We start from the raw sequence: 12,292 nt of genomic DNA, 5'->3' as shown, positions 1-12,292 counted from the left end.
AAATGCCTTGAGCCGTCTTCCACTGCCAGGCACACCTATCCTTGCAGCTCCAGAGGACAGAGTGTTGATGTTGGAGGACACTGACACGGCACTTGTGACTGCAGAGCAAGTAAGAACATGGACAGGTAAAGATCCAGTACTGTCTAGAGTTCGAGAATATGTGGTGAGGGGATGGCCACAGCATCCGGAAGGGGCTGACTTCACACCCTACAGTGTCAGGAAAACAGAGCTGAGTGTGCAGGATGGTTGCGTGTTGTGGGGAGCACGAGTGATTATTCCACAGCCAGCACGACAGTCTATCCTAGAACAACTACATCAGTGTCATCCTGGGGTCTCGCGTATGAAAGCCTTGGCTGGGAGTTACTTGTGGTGGCCAAAGCTAGATGAGGAGATAGAAAATCTAGTCAAGACATGCAGCACTTGTCAGGAACACCGGAAGGCACCGGCTCCTCTCCACTCCTGGGAGTGGCCGGATAAACCATGGAGAAGATTGCACGTAGATTATGCGGGTCCATTCATGGGGAAGATGTTCCTCATAATCATTAATGCACATTCCAAATGGATGGATGTTTATCCTGTAAATTCTGCTTCCGCCACTACTACTATAGACTGCCTGCATCGGAGCTTCAGTAATCAAGGGCTACCGGAAATCGTGGTAAGTGACAATGCCACTTGTTTTGTGAGTATAGAGACAAAAAAGTGTTCTTGAGAAAAAATGGCATAGTGCAGGTGACCTCGGCTCCATATCATCCATCCTCAAATGGGCTTGTGGAGAGAGCCGTACAAACATTTAAAGAGATGATGAAAAAAAGTGCAGAAGGGAGTTTAGCAGCCAAAGTGTCACGGGTTCTGTTCAGCTACAGAATAACACCTCAATCCACCACAGGACTCTCTCCTGCTGAGATGTTATTAGGTCGTAGACTACGCTCCACTCTTGACCTTGTCCACCCAGACCTAAAAAGGAAAATGGAAAACAGACAAAACAAACAAAAAGAGAACCATGACAAAAGAACAAAGCCGAAGTTTTGGAGAAGGAGATGCGGTCCTTACCAGGAATTTCAGTTATGGACCCAAGTGGATTCCTGCTTCATAGACTCAATGACCGGTCCCGTATCATACAAGGTTATGTTGGGTGATGGTAGGGTAGTACGCAGACATGTAGATCAGATACTTACCAGACAAGGGGAAATTGAAATGAAGGTTCCAGATGCAATGGCTGAGGACAGGTTTGCCCCCAGTTATCCAAGTGCATCTGTGGTGCCACCACCAGGGACAGAGACAATTCCACAGGAACCCATTCGTCAAGAGGGAACCATCGTTGCAGTCAGATACTCCGAGCACTGCTCAGGAGCAGCTGGTGGCTTCACCACAAACAAGCAGGGACTTTACTGTCAGACGTTCACAAAGGTCTCGCAAGCCACCAGAGAGATTGATACTGACCTGTTAGATTCGTCAAGTATGGAACATGGTGAATGGAGACTTCTTATGTGACCCTCAGGAATGGTTGTTTAAGAAATTCATACTGAAATCTTAAGGGGGGAGGGATATAGTAATCTGAGATGTTATGATTAAGGTTATCCGCCAGGTGGTGCTGTAGCCAATGCTGCTGCCAAGGTCAGGGGTTTGCTTCCTGTTAAGGTCAGCAAAGGTGCAATGCCTGGATGCAGGCCGGCCTGGTTGTTTCGTAGTCGTTTAATAAAGTACTCGTATTAATCCTAATACCTCACCTCTTCGAGTTCCTTGTCTCACTACATGGATTTATCACACTTATTGAACCAGGGTTGGTCCCCTGGCTTGGTGGTAATGGTAGAGTGAGGGATATGCCAGGCCATGAGATTACAGATTGTGGTGGAATACAATTCTGCTGCTGCTGATGGCCCACAGCGCCTTATGGATGCCCAGTTAAAGCTGCTAGATCGGTTCTGAATCTTTCCCATTTAGCATGGTGGTAGTGCCACACAACACGATGGAATGTGTCCTCATTGTAAAGACAGGACTTCGTCTCCACAATGACTGTGCGGTGGTCACTGCTACCAATACTGTCATGGACAGATGCATCTGCGACAGGTCGATTGGTGAGGACGAGGTCAAGTAGGTTTTTCCCTCGTGTTGGTTCACTCACCACCTGTCGCAGGCCCAGACTGGCAGTTATGTCCTTCAGGACTCGGCCAGCCCAGTCAGTAGTGGTGCTGCCAAGCCACTCTTGGTGATGGACATTGAAGTCCCCCACCCAGAGTACATTCTGTGCCATTGCTACTCAGTGCTTCTTCCAAGTTTTGTTCAACATGGAGGAGTACCCCAGTACAAGTAAAACATCTGTGCAAAATTTTCAATTATCAGGATGCCAAAAGTCTAGTAAGTATGTAGAGCTTGAGGTTAGTAATTAAGATAAGATGCCTGTTGCACTGTGGTTATGTTTGGAAGTACTATGAATTTGTGGGGTATCAAAGCAAAGCCTTATTGGGGGAGGGAGAAGTCAAAAGGCTTTGGCTTAAGCTAGGCTCTTGAACGGGGGCGTGTAATCCAGACTGACTCTAGTGAAGTGCTGCTTTGTCAGAGCTGTCAGCATTTGAATGTTAACCAAAGCCCCATAAGCCATATACGGTGAATATTTGAGGCCTCAACACAGATCCTTGCGGGGCACCACCCGCCAATTAGAATACCTGCCCATTATCCCTACTCTCTATCTCCTGCTGCTCAGCCAATTTCCTAACTAGGTCAATAATTTACCTTCAATTCCAGGAGTTTCAACTTTAGCCAACAGTCTCTTATGAGGGACTTTATCAAATGCCTTCGATCGATAGATACTCCAGAGTCCTCTACTTTAGTCACCTCTTCAAAAAATGTAATCAGGTTCATCAGGTATGACCTACCCTTTACAAATCTATGCTGGCTTGCTCTGATCAGCTGAAAATTTTCAATGTGTTCAGTGACTATCTTTAATTATAGACTAATAAGAATGACGACAAGAAAATTACAGAAGAAATATTTTCTAGTTTTAGAGTATTATGTATTTCCAAGATTGGTGTTAATATAAGAGTACTTACCCAGTCCTTTCATTGCTTTTCGAAGCACCTCTGCATCATGATTGGCATCAAAGTTTGGGTAGTCCTTAATAATTCCTCTTGGAGCCTAGCCAGCAAATTGCAATGAAAAGTATCAGTTTTTATTTTAAATATAGACAGCTATAGGATTATAAAAGTTTGTAAACTCAAGTCTATAAACAGCTCCTAAATGACAAACTTTAATGTTGTTGTGAAATATTACACATTATGGATTCTCGGACTGTACCTTCATTGCCCACAGTATTGCTGAAGCTGTGCTCCAGGAGTGACTTTTCATTATACACCTTAGCGCTACTGGACAGAGCCACAACTTCATCTAACTGAATCATACTGCCATTCTGTAACTTTAGTCACTCAATACTAAATAGCCAAAATTTACAGAAATGTTTTTTTTTTTTTTTTTTTTAAAAAGCACAAGGCAAACCATTTGACCCTTCTTGCTGTGGTGAATTTGAGCTAATTTTACAAAGTCCCATTTTATTGCTCCCCCCCCCTCCCCCCACAACAAACATCATACCAAATTATACATTACCTCACTGTACCCAATTTGTCCCTAATGTGCATCCTCACTGTTTGAGCACTCTCAACAAAATGCAGCAACACTGAATCTTTGTATATATTACTGATTTAATACAAATATACCCCCAAAAATCTAACATTTACTGCACAGGAACAGTTTTGGATAATGTATAAATCAAGATTAAGTTTGAGCTTCATTAACTATTTTAAAAAGATGAATTAAAACAAATTTCCTACTCCAGAAAGTGCAACAGTTCCTGAAGTTTTAAAAATGTAGTTTCAAGATGTGGGTGATGATGGCAAGGGTGCATTTGTTGCCCATCCCTGGCTCCTGAGAAGGTGGACGTGCTCCTGAACTACTGCAGTCCTGTGTTGTTGATGCTCCCACAATGGCGTTAGTTAGAGAATTCCATGATTTGGATACAGCCAACGATGAAGGAATGGCACTTTATGTCCAAGTCAGGATGGTGAGAGACTTGGAAGTGATGTTCTTCCTTTGATCTTCTTGCCCTTTTTGGTAGAACTAACATTGCTGGGAGGTGCTGTCAAAGAAAGCTTCACAATGTGCTGCAGTATATACTATAGATTATATATACTACACCAACAGTGCGCTCATGGTGGCAGGGGTAGGGGTAGATTGAAGACCAGTGGCAGGATTAAGCAAATGCTCGGTCTTAGAAAGTCTCGAGCTTCCTTCAGTTTGATTACAGCTGCACCCATCCAGATGAGTGGCGAGCATGCCATCACACCCCTCACTTTGGGCTGCTATATGGTGAAGAGGCGTTTGGGGGGGGGGGGGGGGGGGGAAGGAGTTGAGCCACTCATCACACATTACAAAGCTTCTGCCTTCCTCTTTTCACTTGTAAAGTTTTGAAATTAAGCCAGAACTTTATATTCACACAAATAGAGGTTGTGTCATGGTAGACAATGAGTCCCACAAATTGATTAGATAATTTGCAAATGAGAAGTCAAACAATTAATGGTCATTCTCTAGAGGATATGTTTACTGTCTTGCGTTTAGAGCCAGGTTAAAAACAAATTACATTGATGGGGTCACAACTGTGTTTAAAACATCAGACTTATACTTCCAGAGTACTTAGATTACAGTGATAAAAGCAACACTTCTAGATGTCTTGTATATAGGCATATAAATAATAAACAGGGAGTAAAAGGAGGTGGGGCCGATTAGGGACCAAAAGGAGATCTATGCATGGAGGCAGAGGGCATGGCTGAGGTACTAAATGAGTACTTTGTATCTATCTTCACCAAGGAAGATAGAGATAGAGAGAAACTGTTCCCATTGGCGGAAAGGTCGAGAACCAGAGGACACAGATTTAAGGTGATTGGCAAAAGAACCAAAAGGTAACATGAGGGAAAACATTTTTTTACGCAGCAAGTGGTTAATATCTGGAATGCACTGCCTGAAAGGGTGGTGGAGGCAGATTCAATCGTGGCTTTCAAAAGGGAATTGGATAAGTACCTGAAGGAAAAGAATTTACAGGGCTACGGGGAAAGGGCGGGGGAGTGGGACTAGTTGAAGTGCTCTTGCAGAGAGCTGGCATGGGCTCGACGGGCCGAATGGCCTCCTTCTGTGCTAAAACCATTCTATGATTCGAAGAACACCTGACTGGGTAAAAGCTCCTGTGACAGATATCCATTACACATGATCACCAGGATTTTAGGCAATGGTTGGAGGCATTTAGGAATATGCAGCTTCCAAAAAAAGTTGAATCAAATGTTCTACTCTATAAATCTCTAGGTGAATACTCCTGTGCAGTTGGTTTAAGAGGCCTTTTGAACACCTAAACCTGAGATGAAGAGAGCTATCCATCCATCTAGTGCCAGGTGATCATACCAATTCCCATTCAAGAACCAAAACTATGTTAACCGTGTGTGCTAGTATTGAGCTATCACTCATTAGCCAACATACCATGTCACCAAAATTCTCATTTGGAACAATTTGATCAATAGTGGACTTGACTGCCTCTGCCTCCCATTTTTGTACAATTTAAAAGTGCAAGATATTTATAGTTTACAGCAAGATGTTTAAAGTTTAATGCTGGATGGAAGGATACTCATGGCTCAACATAATTTTTGCCCAGACACTCAGTTTAATAGTGCTACTTTGCTTCTTTTTAAAAAAAATAGCAGCAATGTTTTGAGAACGACTCTGCAATATAGAATATGGGCAGCACACATTAGTCATGCTGCTGTCATCTTACCACAGGCCAATATGTCCACTAATGCTACAGCAAGTTTGCCAAAGTTGCAAGCGATTTAAAATAAAGTTATTTTAGAGATAAAAGCACTTAACTAGTTCGGTATTATTGAGATGAAAGAAAAAAAGATAGAAAGGAATTTCTGTAGTTTCCAGTATCTTGGTGTAAGTTGATTCCAGATAACATTATAAAGATGCCAGTGTTCAGCTTTAAACTATAGACAACTCTGGTGTAAGCACTGGAGATACCATATAAAGACATGTGAAACCAATTAGTTAAAAATGGGAACAAGGTTTTAACTCTAGTGTCAAAAGAGCAGGCGCCAAGTTTGATACAAGGTGGAAAGGAAGCGGCATATTATATATAGAGTACGGGAGGATGATAAAGGAAAAAATAAAATCTATCAACAGTTCTGGAGCTGGGAAGGGGAAGAGGTTATAACTCAAGGCAAAAGATTTGGGGAGGGGCAGATGTGTGAATCCCACTCATTCCCACCAGTGGTTGCACTTACGTCCTCAAAATAACAGACAAGGTCCACCTCTCTCAGGGCTTTTACATCTGCTTCCTGGGAGAAAGGGAGGGTTCGAGGACTGAGAGGTGAACCAGGACATAGAATTACACAGCAGCCAGCACAATAAAAATAAAGTAACTTACCCACAAGCTGAAGCGAAGGACCATGAAAGTCTAGACCATGAAAGTTAGTATCATCCACTGTGCATCACCAGCCCAAAAGCTACTCTTTGTCTAGAGGGAGTATTAACCAGGATAGTGCCCTTTTAATAGAAATGTTTAATTTGTGTTGTAGCATACAAGATGCACACAGTACAATACGCTATCCCTGCATGGTTTAGATTCTGCCACCGCCACTGTCCTAAAGATCTCCTCTTCTATTTTTTAAAATTTGGATAAAAGAGGAAACAAGTATACGTTATTTTTTAATGAGGATACTGTATTCAAATCAAAGTACTTCAAATTCTGAAGATCTAGAAACCCAGCCCTACACTTCCAGGTGAAGTGCACTGCCTCTCCATATACAGTACTTCAGCAAGAACATTAAACTTACCTTGGCTCATGCTCAGCATTCAACTTTAAAATCTCTTAACCCTGCCTTGTTTCCCAACAGCTAGGCTTTATACAGCATCAGCTATTTCCTGTTCCAATTCAGAAACATTAATTCAACATAACAGCAATGTTTGAAGCTGTGAACAGGGTCAGCAAACCAGAGTTCAGAAGGTTGGCTTTAGCTCGGAAAGCTCAGTTATTCATAAACCAAGTCTAGTCAAATCAAATGTAGTAACTTATTAACCACATTATCTCGCTGCAGACACTGAAATTGGTGCAAGGAAGGGGGAAAAAAAGATAGAAACAGGGCAAAATAAGAAATCCAAGTAAAGGCTGTTTAAAATTGAAGACTATGGACATTTAAAGTGATCTGTGGAGTGATCTAAATCGTTAAGAGTTCTGACAACTGGGACCATTGCATCCCAAAATTTAAGATTAGCTAAATCAATACCGAAGAGATTGATTAATCAGGATAGGGAGCAGTGCAACAGGCCACAAACACTCAAATAAAGCAAGAAAGTAGAGGAAAATCTATACACAAGAAGTTGTAAGCACACCAATGTTACTTTTAAATGCTTTGTTTTTCAGCTCACCAAAGCCTTACTTCAAAGTCTATTTCAATTGTTCTACCAATTGAAGATTCTGGCACTATATAACAGTACAAGATAGAAATCTCAGCATATTAGGCTTGATTTTAACCCTGCTCGCCCAGAGGACACGAGGCGGGTGGGCAGTTAAAAATAGGAGCAGAGACGTATCCCTCCAATCCCGCTGCTTGCCCGCAGGCTGTAACTTTAAGCTGCTGTTTTCGGCAGCCGGATCCTACCGGACTTGTGCAGATCGGATGACAAAAATTGGGGCCCGACTGCATTTTAACCCCAGGCCTGAGCAGGTTCCATTCTCAATTGGTGTTGAGTTGGCTGATCTAATTTGGGGCACTACAATCAGCTGTTTTGGGAAGGGGTTGGAAGCCAGCATTCCTTCTCCTGCTCTCTACCCAGTGACCATTGCTAGAAGGTGCTCGTGTGGAGCCCAGTTGAGAACAGGATTATGCTCAGCCGTGATATACACTTTACATACAAGTGAAGATTGAGGCCCGCTCATTCATGGTTACTGGCAACTTGATGCTTTTTTTCTAAACTGTAGGTGCACGGATATTTGCATCACAATGGTAAAATTTATATTCAGTATTTAAATTCAATGGAATAAGGAGTATGGTTATTATTAAACAAAATAGAACTAGAAAATGGGATGACTGGCCTGAAAACAAAGTCATGTACCATTCACCTGAAGAGGTACCGTGAAACTATTATTAAAAAGTGAAATGCTCCACCTCCCCCCATCCCATGATAGCATGAGCTCTACAGGGCATCAGTTTCCACCTTCACATCCAGACCTATGCCGAGTTAGGGGATCTCAGCCAAGGATGGTGGTAGAGGCAGTAGAATTGGAGTCATCACTCATAGCAATGAAAGACGAACAATATCAGCCAAGGTTCCTGCTCCTGACTGCTAGCCAGTGACATCTGCTGGACATGGTCTGCACTGGTAGAGGATTGGGCTTGGCTGCAATACTCTCCACTGTTGAACAGGCCACAAATATTTGCTTTTGAGGCTCATGTATGAAGGATGGGTCTTTTGGAGAAATACTGGAGAGCTACCACCACCATCTTGCATTTATCTAGCGCCTTTAACAGAAAAATGTCCCAAGGTGCTTCATAGAAGAGTAATGACAAAAATCTAAGCCCTGTTTGGGGCAGGCAAGGTGGGTAGAGTGTGGGAATCCCCACGGGGGGTTCAGCATGAGGCCCATGCCATTTTAACTCCACTGAAGCCAGCGGGAATGAGGTCAACGCCAGCGGGTGGGAGTGGGAATTGCGTCAGGAGCCGGGACCCATGGAAGCCGTCCCCGATAAGTCAGGAAGGAGGGATTCCTGGGCCATAAAAAGCACATGGAGGAGCACTCCTGCTCCTGCTAGCGGCTTAGATACTGTGTCCTAACAGTTCAATATTTATGCAGAGGCAGGCGATCACTATGCTCCTGACAAACCAGGAGTTAGAAATCGCAGAGGTTGGGTACGGCTACACTCTACCTGCAAGGCGAACATTGGTACTTGTGGAACCACACATCAGCAGCAGTCAATCCCTTCACAACCTGGAAAAAATACTGAAACAAAGGGATTTCTCTCCAGAACGGTGGTAGAAGATTTACTGCTAGTTTGGTCAATGGGAGATTGTGTTCTACGTAAATGTCTCACTCTCAGTTTTTTAAAGTGATATTCACTGAGTAGTGTCTCTGTACTGCTGAGGTCACCTATAGGTGCAAAGTCATTGGCTAAAGTATTATGCCTAGCCACTGCCAATTGTAAAAGGAGAGAGAGAGAGAGAGAGAGAGGACATTATACTCAAGACAATTAAAAAATTATGCACACTATAAAAAATTCCAATAATTTATATCAAATTTCCAAGCCACAACACTGGACACAGCAAGGGAAAAATGCAAAGCCAGTTTCTCTTTCAGATATCAGCTACTCACTTAAAAGCACCAGAATGCAACGTAGCTTCAAACAGAGTTGAAACATTCCATGAAAAGTGACATGAGCTGCATGTGAGAACGTTGTTTGGGGGAAACAAAATATATTTGAAATCAGAGGCCCCAGATGTAATAAAGATCCCTTTGTTGTGCAAATGTTGCACTCAACCAAGTACCTGATACTGAAAAGGAGCAAGCCTAATTAAAGGCAACCTTTATTTTAAATAAGCATAATGCATACAAAGATTAAACAAAAAACACGACAAACCAGTGTTTAGGATCAATGTTCATCTGAGAAATGACAGACTTAGAGTACATGTATTTAGTTTTATTCACAATCCCAATAAAGCAACAATTATATAGAGCAGCACTCTAGTTCTAACATGTATGACACCTTACTGCTGATTTCTCACAAATTCCTGCTTTGGCAGACTGAATTCACCAGTGGTGAGGTTTGGTGACAAGAAAAGAAAAACTTGCATTTATATAGCACCTTTCACGAGCACCGGACATCTCAAAGCGCTTTACAGCCAATGAAGTACTTTTTGAAGTGGAGTCACTGTTGTAATGTGGTAAACACAGCAGCCAATTTGCACACAGCAAGCTCCCACAAACAGCAATGTGATAACGACCAGATAATCTGTTTTTGTGATGTTGGTTGAGGGATAAATATTGTCCAGGACACCAGGGTTAACTCCCCTGCTCTTCTTCGAAATAGTGCCTTGGGATCTTTTACGTCCACTTGAGGGGGCAGACAGGGCCTCGGTTTAACATCGCATCCGAAAGATGGAGTGTCAGCCTAGCTTTATGTGCTCAAGTCCCTGGAGTGGGACTTGAACCTACAGTCTTCTGACTCAGAGGCGAGTGTGCTACCCACTGAGCCACAGCTCACACTGCTGTGGCTACTGGATGAACTAGTTCACAGCTGCCACACTCTAATCGTGAGCCTTGTCCTGTTTGGCCTTTAGGACAGTGCAGTCAGAGCAGCACTGGCACTATGTGGAGAAAAAAAACCCACAAACCACACTGCCCTCAAAGCTGAACATAAATGGCGCCAAGCATCAGTAGAAGCAGATATTACAGCTCCCACCACCACCCCCAAAAAAAAGTCTCAGCACATTTATCCAGTAAGTATCTGAGCCAAACAGATCAAAGAAGTCTCAGGTTCAATCCCCAGGCAACACTAAACTAGCGTATCTCAATTTGATGTTATAATTAGCCTTAGTATCACTGGGTTAGGGAAAGGGAGGGGGGGAATGAGGAAGAGAAATAGCCAAAACTCATGTGGAATCAGATTAGGGCAGGATTGGCCTCAATTGTGCCCCCTCCACCTACCAAATAGCCTGCTGACACTCACTGGCAAGGCTCACTTGGGTCAGGTAACAGAGGTTACCAACACCATAGAATCAAAACCTGATAAATCAAGACCTTTTTTTCGGGTGGGGGGAAAAAAGAGAAATGAGGCACAAAGAAATCCAGTCCAGCAGTCCCAGTGTGCCTGCATTCCGTCAGGATTCAAGTTTTCTGTGGCTTTTTCAAATATTTGGAATCAGTTCAACATTTCCACCCATTTTATAAAAAGCAATCTGCAGCAATTCAGCCTACCATAGTATTAGCTGGAAAATGTGGGTTTGACTCTTTTCAGTCTGACATTATTGAAACTAAATATAACTTTTTTGATAAGTTTTCTACATTAAAAGCACTTTTAAAGTTATTCAATCTGCAATTTAATCACTAGTGTGTATAAACAAAGCAGCTTTTCATTCAATTTGTTGCAAATATTTGACCTACCTTCCCTTTCGATGCCATTTTCCCAGTCTAGTCAAAACAAACAGAGCAAAGGCAGGTCAGTGAAGTAACCAGAAAAGGAAAGTTTGTAGAAAAGTTAGCTCCAAAAATGTCACTTCAAAGTTTCTTCAGGGTCACCATTTTGTATTTTTAAATTCAAATATACATCCAAATTCTAATCTAGACATCTATTCTGTACAACTGAGCAGAAAAGACAAATCTTGCTCTTTGCCTTTTCCCTTCCCCCGTTTTGTTTTAAAACGTATTAAACATACTTACAATGAAAGAATGTCTCTTAGCCTAGCTCTGCAAAGACTTCTCCCGGGTCTGCACAAACTCAAGTCCAAAAACCACTAGAACTGTGAGCTCATACTTTCCAACTCGGACAGCATCTGGCCCCACCCTGCCTGAGGAAATGGTGCACTGTGACGGGAGCACAGTATGCTGGGGATTGTAGTTCTAGCTCGTGTGAATTTTTACAGTCTTTCTTCTTTTCCACCTTTCACTCCAAACAAGGTTGGTTCAAAGATTCAGTTCAATGGGTTACAAGGGACTCAGGAAGGATGCAGTAGGTCAGAAAGGTGAAGGAGTGGCTATATTTATTAATGAGAACCTAACTGCTTTAGAAAGATGGGATATTGTTACATTCCATACATCTGAAGCTATCTGGTAGAAATGGATCAGGCTCATGACCATAGACTGATGATTAATAATTCTTAGACCTCCAAATCAAGAATCTCATCATAACGATCGAACGCTCGAACATTGATCACAACAGTAAGTAGAAGAAAATTCACGTATTCGGTGTTTTGAGAAAGTGGATGGCTCCTTTTCCGTGGAAAAGCTGAAGACCGTGTATAAGGACTATGATATTACATGGTTAGATAATACCAAGTAAAAACGAGGAGTCACTAGATTGCCAATAGGACTGGCGTAAAATTGTTTTTCACTATGGGTACCTGTACTGTTAATATTATTGATTTATCTGTAAAATTTACCACTGCATTTATACAGGTAGACTATCCTTTATCCGCACTTCTGAAAACCGAAAACCGAAAGTTTTTTTGTGGAGCGTAAGTCGTGCGCACGACATAACCCGAGTGGCGC

The 12,292-nt window shown here is 42.5% G+C and overlaps 1 protein-coding gene across 4 annotated transcripts in view; it reads right to left on the bottom strand.

Annotated features, from left to right (window-relative positions):
- Positions 1 to 11,619, bottom strand: part of LOC147122730 (annexin A5-like) — a 78,318-nt gene extending 66,699 nt beyond the window's left edge. Inside the window, exons 1-3 of one of the 4 annotated variants that reach the window (XM_086009928.1) lie at positions 11,465 to 11,619; positions 11,189 to 11,215; positions 3,048 to 3,132 (exon numbers count right to left, since the gene is read on the bottom strand). In XM_086009928.1, coding sequence (XP_085866054.1) covers positions 3,048 to 3,132; positions 11,189 to 11,206 — 103 coding nt within the window. In that variant the 5' untranslated portion in view covers positions 11,207 to 11,215; positions 11,465 to 11,619. Of the gene's footprint in view, positions 1 to 3,047; positions 3,133 to 6,457; positions 6,547 to 11,188; positions 11,216 to 11,464 lie in introns of those variants that run through there. The other 3 variants (XR_015081503.1, XM_086009938.1, XM_086009918.1) reach the window with 3 other exon arrangements.
- Positions 11,620 to 12,292: the final 673 nt, after the last annotated feature.

The sequence above is a fragment of the Somniosus microcephalus genome, chromosome 2 (assembly GCF_052327205.1).
Source record: "Somniosus microcephalus isolate GS21.2 chromosome 2, FLI_Smic_1.0, whole genome shotgun sequence".
Lineage (NCBI taxonomy): Eukaryota > Metazoa > Chordata > Chondrichthyes > Squaliformes > Somniosidae > Somniosus > Somniosus microcephalus.
The sequence above is the reverse complement of the archived record's forward strand: the minus strand, read 5'-3'. Positions and strand labels throughout refer to the sequence as shown.